Source organism: Elgaria multicarinata, chromosome 7, assembly GCF_023053635.1.
Source record: "Elgaria multicarinata webbii isolate HBS135686 ecotype San Diego chromosome 7, rElgMul1.1.pri, whole genome shotgun sequence".
NCBI classification, from domain to species: Eukaryota; Metazoa; Chordata; class Lepidosauria; order Squamata; family Anguidae; genus Elgaria; species Elgaria multicarinata.
Genome location: NC_086177.1, coordinates 41,453,229 through 41,474,113, shown reverse-complemented (window position 1 = coordinate 41,474,113; position 20,885 = coordinate 41,453,229). Strand labels below are relative to the sequence as shown.

At 37.4% G+C, this 20,885-nt stretch overlaps 1 protein-coding gene across 3 annotated transcripts in view; it reads left to right on the top strand.

Moving 5' to 3' along the window:
- ATP9B (ATPase phospholipid transporting 9B (putative)) overlaps nt 1–20,512 on the top strand; it is a 170,298-nt gene extending 149,786 nt beyond the window's left edge. For 2 of the 3 annotated variants that reach the window (XM_063130467.1, XM_063130464.1), the window contains exons 18-30: nt 438–521; nt 2,126–2,296; nt 3,849–3,947; nt 6,936–7,025; nt 8,826–8,970; nt 9,872–9,936; nt 10,609–10,764; nt 11,206–11,270; nt 11,931–12,039; nt 13,778–13,835; nt 14,725–14,928; nt 15,454–15,486; nt 18,016–20,512. In XM_063130467.1, coding sequence (XP_062986537.1) covers nt 438–521; nt 2,126–2,296; nt 3,849–3,947; nt 6,936–7,025; nt 8,826–8,970; nt 9,872–9,936; nt 10,609–10,764; nt 11,206–11,270; nt 11,931–12,039; nt 13,778–13,835; nt 14,725–14,928; nt 15,454–15,486; nt 18,016–18,152 — 1,416 coding nt within the window. In that variant the 3' untranslated portion in view covers nt 18,153–20,512. The remainder of the gene's footprint in view (nt 1–437; nt 522–2,125; nt 2,297–3,848; nt 3,948–6,935; nt 7,026–8,825; nt 8,971–9,871; nt 9,937–10,608; nt 10,765–11,205; nt 11,271–11,930; nt 12,040–13,777; nt 13,836–14,724; nt 14,929–15,453; nt 15,487–18,015) is intronic. The other variant, XM_063130466.1, reaches the window with a different exon arrangement.
- The last annotated feature ends 373 nt before the right edge of the window (nt 20,513–20,885 follow it).

Sequence of the window (20,885 nt, the reverse complement as noted above, 5' to 3'; positions counted from 1 at the left end):
AGAGGTAGAGCTGTGTGACATCTCAGTGCAAACCTCCATATAGTTTCTCCCAGTGGTTTCATGTAAACGTTAAAAATCATGAGAGACGTGCTGGAGCCTTGAGGCACCCAAGAGGCCAGAAATCATGGGATGGAACAGTAGTCCCTCAGTACCAACCCTCTTGAAAGGACCACATCTGTTGTAACACCTGCTTCAAGGGACAAAAAATCTTATAAAATGAGGATGTTGCATCAGACGTCAGTAGATATTATCAGGGCAGATGCAGGAATGCTTTCTATTTCTAGCCTGTGAAGAGAGCACTTGTCACAAATAAAACATCAGTATGCATCAAATCTATCTAAATCTCAACTAAGGAGAATGAGCCTCTTACACCTGTCAAGACATTTCTGAATGGTTCATAGCTGTTTTATATTTTCTAATTATATTTTCAATTTTAGTGTGGTAACATGGCAAGAGAAGGACTACGCACTCTGGTTGTTGCCAAAAAATCATTAACAGAAGAACAGTATCAGGATTTTGAGGTAACAACAACAACACATCACCCTGAAAACACACACTATACTCATTCTGTGTGCTATTCTGGATTTAACACACACACACACACCTTGAATCCTAGTAGTGCTACAAACATTTTAGAAGAATATTTTTGTTTAAAAAGCTGGCTCTGTGAATTTCACATATATAATCACTCTTTAATGTAGACTAATGATGGCTTTATCATTCACTTGGTCTTTGCAAGTTTTCTTGAAGAATCCTCTTGGGAAAGCTTGGATTTTTTCCAAGAAAGTTTGGAAAGTCCCCAAGCCCAAGGGAGCTCCTTGCCAGCCTTCCAATTTCACTTATATTCCCAAATATAACTTGTAAATTGGGGGGATACATTGGCAGCAAGGAGGACTGGGACAGTGAAGTCCTCCTTCTTAAGTTACCAGGCTTTTCAGCAGCAGTGGAATCTCCTGAACATACTTGGAAGTGTTCACTGCTGCTGGGAATCCTGGAAATTACAGAACAAAGGAAATAAGATCTCTTCTGGACAAAACCAAAGTCCTGCCTAGTCTTTCATTCTGTTCCCATATTGGCCAGTCAGATAAGTAATCATTTGAACCAGGAAGAATTGGGAATTACACTTTACACTTCTTACCTGACATGATAATGATTATATTGTATTTCACCTTTATAATTCTTTTGGTCTAGGCTCCACTCATAATTGTTTTATGTGCTCTCTTGAACTGCATCATTATTAACTATTCTGACTGAAAGGAACTTTCCATAGTCTTATGCAGAGATCTTTCCAACCCCTGGGAGATGCTGGAGATTGAATCTGGAACATCTATACATTGAAAGCCTATGCTCTATCACTGAGCTGTGGCCCCTCCCTCCCTTGTGTAAGGTTTGGTTTACTTTGGTCTACAAGACTCCAAATAATAGTTTGTAAATCAGGTGAAGATTTGCTCCAGAAGTTTTCTGTTTATCGGTGTCTCCTCACCCTTTTAATCACAGCAATAATCTTTGAATCCCCCCTATTATGTTACACTGCTTACACAAGTGGATTGCTCACGTGAGCCACTATTTCCCTAGGTATGTGGACTATAGTTACACACACACACCATCCCCTTTGAGTCTGGATATTTTTTGTTAATCCTATTCCATGCGTTTGTTGTTGGTTTTTTTGAGAATTTAGTGACAGATTGGGAAATGTGAGATAACTTACTACATGAAACTTCCAGGACCCAGCTATGTTGACTGAGGTCCTTGATACTACCAATATCAGATACTCAAATCACAGATCAGGCTGACAAAAATCATAAGTGGGATTTTAAAGCTTGAAACTTACAGGTGCAACACTTTTAGATGACTTTTAATTGCCTTTGATTTCTATCTTCAGCATGATCTTATTTTCTCATTGCCAGTAATGAAATGATATATACATCTTTGATGATATCTGAATCTCAAGATTCTAAATCAAGTCCTTGGACTGCATCGTGCTATAGGTGTTGCATTTTGCACGGTCCTTTTCTAATTGGTTATGACTTAACTCCTAATTGTCAATAAATACTGGAACACTTAGCATCTCTTCTATCTACAAGAGGCCACAAAATAAGGTTATGTTTTGTCTTGTTGCAAATAGAATCGATATAACCAAGCAAAATTAAGTATACATGACAGAACCCTTAAGGTGGCAGCAGTTGTGGAGAGTTTGGAAAGAGAAATGGAATTACTGTGTCTCACTGGAGTTGAAGATCAACTTCAGGCTGATGTTAGGCCAACTCTGGAGATGCTGCGAAATGCTGGAATAAAGGTACTAACCTTTCCTTCTTTGTTTGTCAGATTGTTAATTGTTTCTTTACATTTCTTATCTTTGTATTGTATATTTCCATAGGTAATTAAGGGTACAGTCCATTACCATGTGAGAATTAAAAGATGCAGGGAGCTTTTGAATACTGGACACATTCCTGCAAAGTAGACAAGGCTTTTTTTTTAAGCAGCAGCTTGGCTCTGCTGTCTCACTCTCTCACTGTTCTCGCACGTTGTCACTTTTTGTGCAAAACTTTTTTGAACAGAATAGCAGCAGGCAGCTAATTTTCCTTATGTGAAATGTAGACAAAAATGCACATCACTGTGGTTATAGCAGCACCACATAGATACAGTGGCCACTGAGTGGTCCTGTGTGAAATAGTCCATGAATGCAGCCACATACAAGTCTATTTATACACTGCAATGGTTACTGCATGAAGAAATGCCTAGAGCAGTTTCCCCCAACTTGGTGCCCTCTAGAAGTTTTAGACTACTATTCTCATCATCCCTGACCATTAGCCATGTTGGCTGGGGCTGATGGGAGCTGTAATCTAAAATATCTGGACGATACCAAGTTGGGGGAGGCTGCCCTAGAGCTTAGATGGGAGACACAGGAAATTGTGGCCAGAACAGAGGATAGTGTTCAGATAGGAAAAATTTCAGGACTTGCCAGTTCCAGAGCTTTAGATCTCAGTAGAAACTTCACCTTCAGCATGAACTCGCTCTCTGTCTTTAGATTAGCTACTTATTCTTTCAGCCTTAGCTCATATCAGCAATAATGGGATAACAATGCTAAATTATCTTACATGTCTGTTGGAACAGTTAATGAAATAATACATCTTAAGAAACAATATATCTTGTTTTGCAATGTAAAGTATTTTGATTGCTCATATTAGGATGCAGAGGGTAAAACTATGTAACTATGTAACAAAGTAGTAGACATAGACCTGTAAGAAAATATTGGCATTATACAGTACTCTTGCCATGACCCTCATATTAATGGATACCCCTAAAAGCATCCACATTTAGATAGATCCTACAAGTTGTCTGGCTACCCATTCTAAGGAGGCAACTGAGAAAGAAAATTATATTAGAACCTACTTTTTGAACTTGCTAGACAGAGAGAGAAATCTCTTTCTCAGGCCTTCTTGCAGACGGGGCAGATGATTCCAGATGAAGCAGGATCAAACCTTTGCCATTTTTCTGCCTCAGGAGAATTTATAATCTGGGAATACTGTTTCATCAAGCTAAGGAAATAATTAACACAGTAGTGATTGCGATATTCTAAGAGAAAAAAGGGGGAAAGCTGGCCTTCTTATCAAGCTAAGGTATCCCTTTCTGCCTGCATACAGCCCCAACAGCTAGACTCTGCATATTCTCCCAAGCAGAAAGAAAAACATTTTTTCTTTACATTTTTTAAAGACATAAGAACAATGTACTGTGATAGTTATTGAACAGGATGCTGAGGACATGGCTTAGAGAATACATATTTGTAGTTTTTGGTGAATGCAGTAGGCATGCAATGAAACAACTTTAACTCTAAAATTATTTCATAGATATGGATGCTAACAGGAGATAAATTAGAGACTGCCACTTGTATTGCAAAAAGCTCCCATTTAGTATCCAGAGCACAAGATATTCATATTTTCAGACCTGTAAGTATAAGCTTCCAATTCTTTATATTTCTCATTACCCTACTATATTCTTATTTGGTAGTGGTGTAAAATGTGTTCATTCATTTCATAGCCACTCAATATGTATGTATGAATGATTCACATTTAACATGGATGAAATGTTTCTGCGTGTTTCCCATTTATGTGGCCTGTGCAGGTGCAATATGTACACACACACACACCAGTGCATGTGCACAAGTTGACACATGTCATTAAGCACTGGAAGTGCACCTAGTTTTCATCTGATGAACTGGGTAGTGTCTATGAAAGCTTATGCCATAATAAATGTGTCTTTAACGTGTCACAAGACTCCTTGTTGGTTTTGTTGCAACAGATTAACAAGGCTACTCCTATGGAAATTAGGCCACATAAAAAAATGTACATGATACACGCCTTCTGTTCCATCTTACCCCCATGTGTGATGATAGCTAAAATGAAATAAAGCCAGCTCCATGTCTTTCCAGCTACATTGAGAACGTCTTGGAAACTTTTTTTGGATAGGTCATGTAGTTTCTTTCAATTTAGTTTTAACTAAATGATATGTGGAAGATCTATTTTTTTAATCTCCCAACATTTTGTTTTTCTTAAAGGGAGCTATGGGGGTGGGAGGGAATTGGATTTGGTCCATGGAGCTGGGAGAGAGGGGCTTTAACCCTTCTTCCCACACCCTTTTCCTGATCTAACTGTCTGTGCACACACATTCATACATACCCCAACTCTTTTCCCCATTGGGGAAAACCTACATACTTGATTATTTTCCCCACCAGGATAACTTAGATTGGGGAAATGGTGTGGGGGGGGGGGTTGTTCTCAATGCTCTCTCCTCCCTGAGCTTCAACCCCAATCTATTTTGTAGTTTCCCACAGCTGTGTATGTGTTTTTAAAGGAAACTTTGGGAAATCCATTCACTTATCTGCATCTCACCTCAATTGGCCCTGAGTGTGTTTAGTACTGAAAATAGGTTGGGTGGATTTTTTTTTTAGAAGAGTTGTTTTTGTTTTAGTAAGTGATTTTAATCTGTTAACATGAATGATCCTCGGATTCACCTAACTTGTAGCTCTTAGCTATCAATTTTTAATTACCATGGCGTGGCAAAAAAATAATGCAGTCTTGGTCTGTTTCCAAGCTGGTTTTGATCTTTACAACCCTAAATGGTTTGGGGCTAAGGATATTATTCTGATGATCTACACTTTTATGTAGATGTGACTCCCATTACTTCTATGCCTAATGTGAAGAAACTCTTGAATTACACAAGTGCTCATAAGAGTACAAATAAATCCAAATACTTCAAAAGACAAACTCGCAAATGTTAAACCTGCAGCTATGTTTTACAAATAAAATTAGCTTTGATCTCAAGTGAGTTTTTTATTTATAAATTTACTACAAGCTGAATAACTTGATATGTATTTGTAATTTGACCATGTTAGCAGTATTGAATTTGAAGAAAAGTTTCCCAGTCTTTGAGTAATCAGACATTAGTATGTCTGAATTCTAAATGAGCCTCTTGCACTTACAGAAATAATTATTTGAATATAATTTACATATAAATGTAATTTGTTTTGAAACATCAGAATGGCAAATTAGGCCCTGAAGACTCCTATTTGCTGTTAAGTTATTAATGGTTCTGATAGAATTTTAAATCAATTATTCTTGACCTTTCCAGGTTGTATCATCACAAATTATTTTTCACAGCAAAGTCTATTTTATTTTACGTAGATTTTAATTTTAATTATGACATTAGTTAAAATAGATTACCCCTGAAAGTGTTTCAGTTTGGAACATGTGACTTATTAATGCATCAGACAGTAGAATTCTATAAAACTATCTTGCTACAGATTATTTTGGTTCAAAATAATAAAAGAAGTGCTTCATAATGTTTATAGCATTTTAAATTGCTTAATAAGAAGATTGCGCAGTTTATCAACGATTTCCTATCCATGTTTCATCGCAGCAAGTGCCACTGATAACTCCCAAGTAAATGTATATAGAATTGCAGTCTTAGTTTTTCATTTACCGACACCTGCAATTCCGTATAATTCAACCCTCCAATCTAAACCTAGAGGTCTCAGCCCACTGCTCAGTTCACTCATGAAGAATACAAATACCTTGCATAGTGCTTAGAGAAAGGACTGGATGTAGTATGGGAAGCATTCATGGATATCCCATTCTATGCAGGGCATTCTGGTACTGATTGGACATATACTTTTATGTTCCTGTTGACTGGGAATGTGGGGAAAATTCCTACACGTGAGTGATTTGCAACAATGCTCAGCTGGATCAAAGCAATAGAATTTTAGTGTATTTCTTAATTTTAGAAGTGTTTGAAACTGTAGGACTTGGATCGATAGCATATTTTACATGTTTGATCCTTAAAATTATTTTAGCCTCAAAAAGGCCTGCTTCAGACACAACTAGAGAATAAACTGCAGTGAGCCTTGGGCTTTCACACTCCCTAGTCCCCTCCCTTCCTCACTGTATGAGGGCTTCTACCTTTGGAATGATCGCTGTGTAAAAGCTTCCACTTCCTTTGGAATTTATTTGCCACCCTCTGCTTCACATTCTTTGCATCCTTTCTGCTTGGAGAACACTGATGTAGAACACATGATCTAGTTCCAATAATATATTTTACATCTTCTAGAAAACTATTGGCCTGTTTCAGACCGTAGTTTCATGTTCGGAGAATGAGCCGCGGCTTCTGCAAACCCTTTCTCCCCTCCTTTTTTTTTTTTGTATTATGTCAGAATTATATTTATGTAACTAAATAATGTGTGCTACATCAGGGCTTGGAAATGGAAAGCAAAGATTGTGGCAGGAGTTAAGTTTGTCAGTCTTTATCCTAGCTAACACAATCTGTATAAAAGAACTGGAAAAAAACACAAAGGAGGAATTTCATTATATAGAGTAGCTGTGTATCCATATAAATATATTTAACAGTTCCACCTTGAACTTTATGTTTCCTTTTTAATTAAGGTAACAAATCGTGGAGAAGCTCATTTGGAGCTAAACGCATTCAGGAGGAAACATGACTGTGCTTTGGTAATATCTGGGGACTCTCTGGAGGTAAGGCCCTGGCTCTTGTCAATAGGCAGCACTGTTAATGTAATTTTTAAAAATGATTAAGTATGCTTTCCAACAAACAATGAAAAGAGGACCGAAGAACACCTTTGGGTGAAACAAGTCTGCAATTTGTTTTACATCATATAACACCTAATACTATAAACCCAAATTAAAGAGCAGGTACCAGGTATTTCTTTTGTCTGGTGCCATAGTCCTGTCACCAAAAGTACCTGTTTGCCAGGCAGTAAGAAACTCCTGTGAGTAATTATAGAGTTTTTGCGATTTTGGGGGCTGGCCAACAAAAGCAAGAGTCCCTCTGAAGTTTGCAGTCTCCTTGTTTAGAAGGTGCCAGTTACAGTGTACATCGGCACTGCCACAAGAATCCTTACTGAGATTCCTACTAAGAAGGCTTAAGAATGAGCATTTTCAATGGTATCTTGCTTCAGAGGAAAGAAATTTGTCCTGCTCTCAACTGTGCCCAGGCATAGCACATCTAGCTATTATTATTATTACTATTTATTTATTTATTTATTTATTTATTTATATAGCACCATCAGTGTACATGGTGCTGTACAGAGTAAAACAGTAAATAGCAAGACCCTGCCGCATAGGCTTACATTCTAATAAAATCATAATAAAACAATAAGGAGGGGAAGAGAATGCAAACAGGCACAGGGTAGGGTAAACAGGCACTGGGTAGGGTAAAACTAACTGCTCCTTGGCTTGTCATCTTGTTTTGTGAGAATGTAGTTGATGAATGGGTAAAGCTATTGTTCAAGCAATGTTGTCCATGCTTGTTGGTGAGGATGAAATTCCCCCATTCCAAGTTACATGGAGGCCAGGATAACTGTTGGGAATCAGCAGTCAGACCAGGCCTTCTGGTCAGATTGCAGAGTGCACTTCAGAGGAAATGATAAGACTGAGAAGGAGTTGCAAGTCACCATAATATGGTGCCCACCATATTGTTTTAGTCTCCTTTCTGCAAAGAGCTATGGGTGCAATCACATGTAGTACTTTCTACAGCTTTCAATAAGAAGTCTTCATTAACACTTTCTAGAACCTATTTAATGTTATTATATGAAATAGAAGAACACAATAAAGACCTATGTTCTCATTCTCACATCCATTTGTCGCATAGTTTGCAGAAAATGAAATGGGAAATGTTTTTTTTAAAAAAAATTGAGCAGTTTGAGGATTAAATAGCATATGGCATTAATTCATCTGTGACCTGTCAATCCCATTTTTGTAACATTCAAATTGTTGTTTCAGTGATTTTTTTTTTACTTAGCCCAAGGCAAAGTTTCATTCAAGCCTTTTCCCTCATAATTGACCCTAAAGTGCTCAGGGTTTTATGTTATGGCCAGAATCCAAAGACTGGTCAGGATCCAAAGAAAAAAATGTGTGCATAGTGCAAGAGTTCCAAGAGCCCTTTTCACTTTCTGGACCTTCCTCCCCCACAAGTCACAGTCTGCAAGGTCACCCAAAAAATAGTGTCTGTAAATACTATTTGCAAGCTAAATTTGATCCTTTTGGTGCTCTATAGCAGCTATGGCCACATTTTCCCACCAGGTCACTCTGAGTTTGGCACAGGGGTAGAGAGTGTACCTGTAGGTGGCAAGGGCCGCATGTGGCCCATGGGCCACTTATAGCCCACAGGCTGCATGTTCCCCACCCCTGCTCTAAGGCATTGGAATAGTATTGAAAAGTAATCCAACTTCCAGCCAACTGCTTGGCCTCATGTTGGCTGACCTAAAATTACTGATGAAATTTTATTGAATGCCCAACCTCCATTTCTTTTGGTAGGTCTGTTTGAAGTACTATGAGCATGAATTCGTAGAATTGGCGTGTCAATGTCCAGCTGTAGTATGTTGCCGATGTTCTCCAACACAAAAAGCCCACATTGTAAAATTGTTGCAACAGCACACAGGAAAACGTACCTGTGCCATAGGTAAGTATTGACTCTGGTTTCATTCCTGTTGGAAAACTAAGGAAATGTTTGACCTCTCAGTCACAATAATGAAAAATAAATTCAAAATATAGTAAAAAATAGTGTGAAAGTCTCTCTTTTTTTAAAAAAAATGTTAACTGGAGCAAAACTGTTTAATTTTATTTATTTATTCAAGATTTTTACAAAAATGAATCAATAGTAATTACAGCTCAGAGAACAATGGCTAGCAAGCACAAATTATTCTATTAGCTCCTTATTCCTCTATAATACAGCAAATCCCCCTACTACATTAATAGTCCAAATGCAAAAACATACTTTACTGTAATCATTTTTGTGATATGCAAGCTTCCTTGTATACCCAAGCAGCCAAGGAAGAGAGCCCTCACCAAAAATACTCTGCTGGTGGTGCCTGCCCAGAGATAGTTCAAGCTGATAAGTGAATTTGTCTGTAATAGCAATATAGCAGGGCTTTGGCTACAATCCAACATAGAGTTTGGCATGCTTCAGCCAAATTCAATTAATGGGCTTCAGCAGGCATGGATTGTGGCCCTTGAATGTCCAAAGTTATTCAGTCGAGATTCACTGCTTTTTTCAAAATTTTGTAAACACTGCTTTTGCAGCCATAAATAAGATCACCAGTTCTTTTTGTCAACATAGGTACTCTGAATTGTCATTTACATGTAGGAGATGGTTGAAGTAAGGGATATACAATGACCTGTAATTTGTCTGTTTTTGTATTGTTTTGCATTCCCAAAACTGAAAAAGCAAAACTACTTTTAACCTAAAAGTGAATTCAAATAACTTATAACCGAATTCAAAGTAAAACTAAATATAACTAATAAATGTTAAAAGCTTGCCAAACCCATCTAAAAGATGCCTGGATATTTCACATTTTTTTCAGGTGATGGAGGAAATGATGTCAATATGATCCAAGCAGCAGACTGTGGAATTGGGATTGAAGGAAAGGTATAATGTTTGCAGATTAGATTAAATGTGCACTTAATAATGTGTTGGAATGCATCAGTTAACAGAATAGACAATGGAAGAGATCCAGTGTTGCACAAGCAGACTTCCATTAACACAAACTCTCCTCTTCTCCCCCTGTGCCCCCCCCCAAAAATCTTATTTGGAGGATCCTCCCAACCCTCTGAAACAGATTTTTTGGCAGTACAAGGAGCTTCCCAGGGGTGGGGATGTCCCCTGCCCATTCTGCTGATGAAAGCTGTGCCCCCTTCCACTGATGGTGGGAGTCATCAATTGGATACAACGCATGAGTGTCTAATATATGCATATCATTGTTCTAGGAAGCCTTTCCTTAATGACCGACCATGACTCACGGTTCACTTTTCATTTGGCCTCTTTTAAAAATCTATTTTAAGGCGTATTATTCTGTTTTTATTTTATTTTATCTTGTACACCACTCTGAAATTTTGAATGGGGAGCGGTATATAAATATTGTAAATAAATAAATATCTTATTCGTTGTGTCTTGTAATGACAATAGCAACATTGTGTGTTATGTATAAAAATTCATGGTTTGGATTTGGAGGTGCTTGTTGTTTTGCATGTTAATAGACTGATTTTCTGAGATGATACTTTATCCAGTATTGATAGTTTTAATTTGTTGTTTTATTTTTAGGAGGGGAAACAAGCTTCCTTGGCTGCCGATTTTTCCATTACACAGTTTAAACATATTGGCAGACTGCTGATGGTACATGGTCGGAATAGTTATAAAAGATCAGCAGCACTTGGTCAATTTGTCATGCACAGAGGCCTTATTATTTCAACTATGCAGGTATTTAATTTCTTTTGTTTATATGGAGAATGGTTTATAGAATTTTTCATTCTCTTTGTTTAAATGACGAGCATTTTATCACATACTTGCTACTGCCCACTTACAGATTTTCACGCGTCCTTTAGACAACAACGTGTGCCTCCCGCTCCTTCCGCTCGTTGTTCCATAGCAAAATCGGCCGCTTTTAATCTGTCTTTTTAAAAAATGGATTGTGCTACCATTTCCTGTTGTGTGCAGGAAAAGCAGCGTGATAAAAATGTCCCCTGAATGGGCCACATGGTCGTTGCTGCTTCCTCTTTCTCTCCCCGTGTAAAAAGATTGTCACTATTGTGGGACAACAGCAGGAGGCCATAGCGACGGTAGGGAAATGCGAAAGTCTACCTGTCTGATGACACTCATTATCTTTTATAAAGCTGATATAATTTACTGTTTTTTCTCTAGGCTGTGTTTTCTTCAGTCTTCTATTTTGCATCTGTTCCTTTATACCAGGGTTTCCTAATGGTAGGGTAAGTAAGAAATATAACCCTTTGAAAACTTTTATTTCAGAGGTGTTTTGTTTTTTGGTTTCAAAGACTATCGTAAAGCCAGTACATTGATGGTGCTATATAAATAAATATAATAATAATAATAATAATAATAATAATAATAATAATAATAATAATACATTCCTCACATAGTTAGGGTAAATAAGTTGAACAGTAACATTCACAAACTGGCCACAAGAGCCTTTTCTGTGGCCCTTTGAAAACTTTATTTCACAGCCATACTAATTTTAGATAGAAACCAGTGAAATGCATGTAACTAATGGCTGTTTCATATTAGAGAAAATGTATTTCACAGAAGTGATTTCTGTATAGGGAAGTATGTCAGTCCTTTCTTCAGTTTACCACATGTTCACTGAATCCACACACAGCAGGAAGGCCCTTTACACAAAAGGGGGGTGTCCTTTATACAAAGTATACAAACCAAAACAGATGTGTATGTCCAGGACCAGGTCGTATGTTTATCATTTTATTTTTTTGAAAAGCAACATGTCCAAAGCAAACCCAACATAAACTGTAGTTTGCACGAACACCAAGGTTTTACTAGCGAAGGGAGGAAGAATGTATATAAAGGATATGTGTGTTAAATATTTTTCAAATACTTTCAAAATATTTTTCCCTAAGGTATGCAACCATATACACTATGTTTCCAGTCTTCTCCTTAGTGTTAGATCAGGATGTGAAACCAGAAATGGCATTGCTATATCCAGAACTTTACAAAGACCTTACTAAGGTAAGAGTATTCCGTATGTGTAAGTGTGTAAACATATAGCTGACATGTTTTTGTCCATAGGGTCAAGGAAAGGCACATACCTGAAAAGATCATAATCCTTGAAATTTGTTCTTATGTCTGTAGAAAGCCCCATTATTATTCACCTTCGTTTCTAGGGAAATGAATTCACTGGATTGAAAGTGTTTTTTACTGTGCTTGCTGAAAGATGTGCATATTGTGGCTCTCAAAAAATAAATTATTTTTTATTGTACAAGTTTCAGAATTCTCTTACTTAAACATTCATGTTCCAAGATTTTTTTCTTTTCTTTTTTGCTCAGATTTCTGTAATGTTGAAAATATTTCACCTGTCTTCTGGGTCTGCTCTTACTGTTCGTGTTAGATTGGGTGAAAACATTCTGAAATACCATGAGTAGGATCCAGACTAAGAGTGGAAATCAACACCACATGAGCAGAAGCCTGCTCATACATCTTAACTGTGTCCCTCTCTCCTCCCTGCTGAAGCCCCCCATGCCTCATGCAGATAATGGCCCCGTCCAGAAGACACTTTAAACCATGGCTTTAACCACGGTGGTTAAACCAGAAAGCCGGGCTGTGTTCAGAAGACACCTTAAACCACAGCTTTAACCATGGTGTTTAAGCCAGGAAGCCTTATTCACTGTGGTTAAAGCCATGGTTTAAAGTGTCTTCATAACACAGCCTGGCTTTCTGGCTTCACCACTGTGGTTAAAGCCGTGGTTTGAGGTGTCTTCTGAACGGGGAGTTTGAGAGCATGCAGGGGGCGGAACAGGGAAGTGCTTCCCTCCCAGAAGCAGTTCCATCAGTAAAAAAACTGAATTGGATTTCAACCTAAGGCTGCAATCCTATATACACTGACCTGGAAGTAAGTCCTTTTGAACTCACTGGAACTTACTTCTAAGTATACATGTATATGATTATGCTGTAAGTTAGTTGAACTTGGGTCCAAATGAAACTAATGGGACAAGTTAGTCATAACTTGACTTAATAGAAGTTAAGTGCAACTAACTTAGTCTGGAACTAAGTTAGTTGCACTTAGTCCAGGGGAACATGTTTTTTTTCTGTGGACAGCAATGCATTAGTAATGTGATTATACATTACATGGGAAATTGCATCTTTCTGTCAAAGTTTAAACTAAATCTTTCCACTTTTAGTACCAAATGCAGTTGCAGGAAGTCACAGCCCATATCTTCTGCAATCTTTGCTCCACAGAGCTTTACCCATTGGGTGGTATAGAAATGTATTAAATGAATGAACCCAAGATGCTTTTCATCCTATCATTCCACCCTAAATGTAATTCTTTCCTTGACAACACCCAGTGGAATTATAATCTAAAACAAGTAGTTAAGTGACAGCAGTTTTCCTGAGTGTGTCTTATATCCCTGTATTTAGGTACATATTTATAGTTTTTCTCCTTTAAGATTGATCTCTAAACACCAGAACTTTTTTTAAAAAAAACTTGCAGCAAAATTGCATGATTTTTTGCAAAGTGAATCTGTAAATTTACATATTTTGCCTTTTCGTTTATAACCCTTTTAGTTTGTTGCTTCAAAAACAATAGTCTTGTGGCACCTTAAAGACTAACACATTTATTAGTCCATAAACTTTTATGACATAAGCTTATGCCATAATAAATTTATCAGTCTTTAAGGTGCTTCAGGGGTCTTTGTTCATTTTTTTTTTCTAAAGTTGTTAACTAACCTGTCTTCATTGTTTGTTCTAGGGAAGATCCTTGTCATTTAAGACCTTCCTCACCTGGGTTTTAATCAGTATTTATCAAGGTAGGAGATCTGGCTCATTTTTTCTGGAGTAAAGAATTTTTTGTCCTTTAACAGCTTCACATATTCCAAAAGCTTAAATTTCACCCACAAGGGCAGGGTATTGTTTCTGTTTGTCTTGAAATATAAAATTTGAAGAGCAGCATAGTTTGGTAGTTTCAGTGCATGCCTCTTTAAATTGGGTCTCCTTCCATGCACGCCACTCGATGGATCCTTTCATGCATGCCCACTCCAGCTCCCTGTCCTCCTGGTGCTGAGGCAACTCTCATGCCTATTGCAATCCACGTGATCAGTTGAATATGTTAAAGACTTCCGTATAGGATCTTTTACACAATTAGGAATGCTGCACAATTGTGTGAGAGTCACTACACACAGAGCTGCACACATGTAGGGCCCTTTTTGTGCATTCAGCTTAATGTGGGATGCTCTGATGTTCCGGGGGTGTAGTTAGCAGCCACTTCAGGGAGTGTGTGGGAGGGGGGATGCATGAAAGGATCTTAATCAAATGTTAATCTACAAAACCTGGGAAATGAGTACATGTATTTTCATATACTGCACAACAGCTTTTCTTCATAGAGCCCTAGGAGTCCTGTTTCAAGAAATCTATATTATAATGTTACTTAAATCCCTTCTCTGCACCTTTGTCTATGGTCACAAATAAAATGAAAGCATGTTGAAACAATGAATAGGCATATCTAGAAAAGGTAAATGTTACTGAAATATGTTTATTTCTTGAGAAGTTTACTTTGGCAGCTATCTTTTCAAAATGATTGAAAACTGCTTTTTACAATAACAAGATTTTTTTTAAAGATGGTGCTGCAAGGATGAATGGATTAAAAAAATCAAAATATATGATGCATTTGTAATTAAATCACTGTTATCTCTCTCTTAGGTGGCATTCTGATGTATGGAGCACTTTTGCTTTTTGAATCTGAATTCGTACACGTTGTTGCCATTTCCTTCACTGCTCTAATCCTGACTGAGCTCTTGATGGTTGCACTTACCATACGGACATGGCACTGGTTAATGGTGGTGGCTGAAGTCTTCAGTCTTTGCTGCTATGTGGCCTCTCTTGCATTTCTAAATGAATATTTTGGTGAGTTGCTATCACCTGTATAATGTGAATGTTACCCTGTTTTAAGATGCAATATGTTTAAAAACTGTTAGTCATAGCTAAAATATAAAATAGGACAGCAGTTCTTGTTTAAATTATTGATTAATTTTATTGCTGTATTCATTTGACCTAGTTTACATTGATCAGTTGCCATAGGTGAACTCCTGGCAACTTATTGAAAAGAAATACCTTTCATTATAAATGAAAATCTGACCTTTTTCCCAAGGATTTGCACACATCCATTAGGATATTCCCATCCCATAATCAAAATTCAAATTTATGTTGGGCACATAGTTAGCAACCTCTGTCTTTTACTTATTAAGTTCACTTTTAGAATATGCTCCAGTATGTAATGTGTAGTCTATATATAGGAGAGTAATCTTCAAACAGTACTAACCTCTTTAAAACTTTCAGAGCTCTCTAATACATTCATTTTTTAAAAAAATGCATCTTATTTCCTTGTTTTCCTTTAAATCTGTCCTTTCTTCTTCTACCTTATCGGAGCAGGCATAGGCAGAGTGTCTTTTGGAGCTTTCTTAGGTAGGTATAATTGCTATTTTCCTTAAAGGTAAGGTGCCCCATAGAACACTGAGACAAACTCAAATATAGGCATAATTTTTCTAGTAGTGAAAAACAAAGCGCTCCCTATTTCATCAATTTGTAAATACTTAGTAATTATTTACCATTACATAAAGACGTTATCAACCACTGTTAGAAAAATACTGCACATCTGATGGCTAAGACGTTGTTGGGGCAAGGGCACACATGCAAGCCCCATCCCTAATGTCCCTGTAAAGGCCTTTGTGCATTTAGTGCTAAGGTCTGCAGGAAGGTTGTAAAGGTGTTCACCTGAACACAAAAACCTCCCTGTGAGCATGTTCAGGAACCCTGCCTTATTCAGGTTCCTGATTGTGCGGAAATTTGTAAGCATGTTCAACTGAATGTACTCAATGCACAAAGATCTACGGAGGAGCTGGGATGTTGGGGGTGGAGCTTATATGCACCCCCTCACCCCCACCACACCTTCAACCATTTCATATCCATGGGGCTATCACTAACATGAAGGATGCAGGTTTAAATGGTACAGAAGCTGGTTTCAGGCAGCTGGCTCTGGTCGACTCAGCCTTCCATCCTCCCGAGGTCGGTAAAATGAGTACCCAGTTAGCTAGGGGAAAGGTAATAACGGCCGGGGAAGGCAACGGCAAACCACCCCGCTATAAGGCCTACCAAGAAAACGTCAGCGAAAGCTGGCGTCCCTCCAAGAGTCAGCAATGACTCAGTGCTTGCACGAGAGGTTTCTTTCCTTTCCTTGAAGTAAAAAAGGGTAGGTTTGTCCTGAAAAACAAACTTAACTTTAGATTCAAATGGTGAGGGGGGGCATCATGAAGTTTCTTTTTTATAATGTTTTTTGAAAGATGTAGAGATGTGGTTATTGGGCCCTCCAAAAATCCTAAGATTCATTAGTTCAAATTGGAGCAAATTTCAGTCGTCAGTTGTAACTGGTTATCCACATCATTTGATTTAGTAAAACAATAGTCTAATAAATATGTGGTGATGGGATTGTGGTAATATAATGAGAATCTTGAATAATAGCTATAGATCAAGGGTGGACAACTTCAAGGGGTCATTTTTGACCCCTCCCCCATTCATGGCACTCCATGGAAGCAATGGGGGAGGGGCAGGCAGGGCTCCCAAATTTCAGTGACAAGCTGCTTCAGTCATTTTAAAAAGGTCAAATTTAGCTTTGTCTGAAGCTACATTTGACCCTTTTAATGCTCCAGAGGAGCTATGGAACACTGAAAGGCTCAAATTTAGCTTCAGAACAAGCTAGATTGGGCCCATTTATGGTTTTTTAAAAAACTGAATTTACTTTTATTGTTTTGCAGTAGGCAAATTCAGAGGGCAGGAGGGGAGCATGTTGTGCACCCTTGCTATAGAAACTAGTAGGTTTTCACTACTATTTTTAGTAATAAAACAAAACTAAGAAGAGATTTTACAGAACGACTGGATCAGATTATATAACTAGGATGCTAGATTAATGCCCAGAATCCAATTCTTATTTATTTATTTATTTATTACATTTCTATACCGCCCAATAGCTGGAGCTCTCTGGGTAGTTCACAAAAATTAAAAACATTCAAAGTATAAAACAGTATAAAACCATAATATAAAATACAATATAAAAGCTCAACCAGATAAAAACAGCAATGCAAAATTACAAATTTAAAACACCAAGTTAAAATTTATTTATAGACTGTTAAAATGCTGGGAGAATAAAAAGGTCTTCACCTGGCGTCTAAAAGCATATAATGTAGGTGCCAAGCGAACCTCCTCAGGGAGCTCATTCCACAGCCGGGGTGCCACAGCAGAGAAGGCCCTCCTCCTGGTAGCCACCTGCCTCACTTCCTTTGGCAGGGGCTCACGGAGAAGGACCCCTGAGGATGACCTTAGGGTCCGGGCAGGTGCATACAGGAGGAGGCGTTCCTTCAGATAACCTGGCACTAAGCCGTTTAAGGCTTTAAATGTTAATACCAGCACTTTGAATCGGGCCCGGAGCTGGACTGGCAGCCAATGAAGCTGGAAAAGTACTTCAATCATTAATGCTCCTTATGGGAATATAGGACACTTCTAACATGATACAGGAAGAGGCTAATATAGATTAAGAAAGATTAAGAAAGTTTATGAAGAAATCCATAATGCTAAACATGTTTAATTCCAGAATTATCTTTAATTTTATTTATGCAGTTCTGGCTTTCCAAAAGAAACTGATTTTAACAACGTGTCCCTGTTATTTGTCATGTTTGCCTTTGAGCAGTAGCATGAATATTTTCAAATCTCTCTTCATGGTGTCATTCAGGCCATTTTCAGGTCAGACAGATGAAGAAAAACATTTTTAGAAAAGTCATATGACAGTGTATAATTGCATCCTAAAATTAGTCAGCTCCTGATACATTACAGCCCTTAAAAAAGCCTGTGACCATCGTTCAATGATATTTATTGATCTTGTCCAATGGATATTCCCCCTCTTTCCTGCTTTAATAACTTATTTCCCCCTTTTTATGTCTATAGATGTTGCCTTTATCACAACTGTGACCTTCCTGTGGAAAGTGTCAGCCATCACCGTAGTAAGCTGTCTTCCACTTTATATTCTGAAGTACTTAAAACGTAAATTTTCTCCTCCAAGTTACTCCAAACTTACCTCGTAAAAGTGACTGAACACCTGTGTCTTTTCCACCAACATGACTCTAGGTAGAAATTGCTTGAAGCATATTCATTCTATTTCAGTCTGTGATAGGTTAAAGAGAGGAAAATAATAACAAGGAAAATGGAGCAAACAGAGCACAAAGAAGATGAGAGCCTCTGAAGGGTGTTACAATGAACTTTATTAGCAGAACCATCCAGGACAAATAAATTTCATTTTGTATGTGGCTTTTTTAAAACTTCTGAGTTAACAGTGCTTTTGAATTATTTAACTGCTACTAGAAAGGATTTATTCCTACTGCACTATTTTTCTGCACATGGAACAGAAAACATTTTTCCTATAAGCTCATAATTTCCTAACAGTCACATTCTTTCATAGAAATGTTCATTCATTCTCGCATAAATGAAGTATAACAAGCCTAGAAACTGTAAATGCCATTGTCTGTATTTGCTGCTATATGTAACTGATATATGCACTATATGAATTATGTACAGCTGTCTGCGTAGCACAGTATTTGTTTGGGATCTGTGGTCCCCTTTTTTCTGTACTCTCCATTGCTAGCTGCAGTAAAAAAAATTGAATATCTGAATAGTTGACTGCAGCCTTTCAATTGCAAATGGAGGCCAAGTTGCACAAAATATGATGAAAATAATCTTCTGTATATAATTTAATTACACCTACTGATCTGTACAGACTGCTGTAGACTTTACTGTGCAGTAAATGTTTTATAAGTTCCTACCTGCTTTGTATTTGTAAAAGTGCATTCAAGAAGTGTCAGCACATTACTGGACATTTCACATATAGGAATTGACCTTGTATAAAACAATCTAGCAACATGCTATCTCCATTCATTTTACTGGTGGATACACATAGACCCCATTGAAATGAATGGAGATAAATCAGCAGCCATGCTTAATAGGCCATGCCCAAACACTCCAGTCAGCGATCTGTCCTGGGTGCAGAAGTTCCAGTGCCCACCCAGGCACAGCTCCCCTGCTTAGAATGCTTTCCCTATTGATTTCAATAGAGGGAGCTGATCCACATACACGTTCCTTTTTTTGCACACAGATTGACATTCTCAGTTTAAATTAATGAGGGTCCCCACACATACTTCATGTGAGCATAGACTGTACATGGAACTCTGAGTCAGGCGAGTATGTGCACATTGTGATCTGTTTACTTAAGGTTACTCAGGTAAAAAGTACAAAATGGACGTAATGGTAGAAAATCCATCATCTTCCAAAACATAATTTGCGCATTTCTGAGTTACTCCAAGAAAAGAAAATGATACTCTCTGATCTGATATAATCTTGAAAGATAGTTGTCTAAATCTTATGTACTGTATTGTTATGCAGGATACACTTTTCTTCCACAGTGCTGTTTCCTTTTTCAAGAAATACATGTACCAGGTTATCCAGCATAGTCAATTACCAGCTGAAAGAACAGACATAATTTATCCATGCTTCTTTACTAAAGAAGAATTTATTTGTACATTTGAAGCAGTTAATAATTGTATTTTATATCAATTATATTGTTTTGTTTAGACGGTCTGGCAACAAAACTCCTTTTGTAGTCCCGTAGAACCAGCATCTTAACTCTTGTTATTTTATAATGATGCCAACACTTACCGAAAAAGACTGTTGCTAAAGAATTTGAGCTGCAATCCACTCCATTTGTTTTGAAGCTGATGTTTAACAGCAGCTGATCCTTGCTTTAAAAATATTTTTGAACATTTCTTCATTATAAAAGCAATAAAACCTGATTTCTACCAGATATTCTCGAAAGTTTGTAAAATAAACGTGTTTGGTAGTGTTTCTTTTATGTTGTGCTCATTCATTTGATTTCTGTGACCTTATAGAACAATCAGTTTATCACACTGCCCACTAGATGTCACTGGCTGGTGGGGGATTTATGTGCTGACACGCTGCTTTGCTGATGATATGTGAAATTTGCTAAACTATTTTTTAAGTTGTGCTTTAACTGTTAATGAAAAGGGGAAAGCTTATTTTGGAAAACTTATACATGATTACAAATAATTAGCAGCTAATGAACAAAGTAGTCAGCAATATTATAACCAATGTCCATTTTTATTGTAATTCTTTATCCATATATTCCAAATAGACTACCATACCATGTTTAAATTCAATACATAAATGAAAGCTTAAAGATGCTTAGTCATCTTTTGATACAAAATACTTTTATTGTGCGTTAACTTAATTTAAAAAAAATCACACCTGACTGGAAGTGCAAGTAGTTTTACCCTAGCATATCTATGTACAAGAACTACAATATATACATAAGTGTATTGTGTATCTCATGTATATAAATGTGTATATATGTATATTAAAAATTGACTGACAATTATGTTGTTAGTGTGAGAGCACTATGTAAAAATCATGCAATTAACGAATATGTGTAACTTGCAGTTTGTAGCTTACTATACCTGATGCAACCATGTTGCTTTGGATTAGCCTTTCACACGTGCTGTACTGTCAGTATGAGATTTGTAGAGGGGTATGCAGCATAGGGTATCTGTCACAAAACTGTTCCTTTAACAGCAGTTATCCCTGTGTGAGGGCAGAGAGAAATCAAGTGTTTGAACTCATGCATCCTTTGCAACAAGGAATGCATTGCTCTGTAAATGAGACTGTAAATGAGACTGTAAATGGAGTTCTGTTTAAAGCATTATTTGGAGTTAAATAAACAAACAGTCAAGATACAGAAAGATGGGATGAGA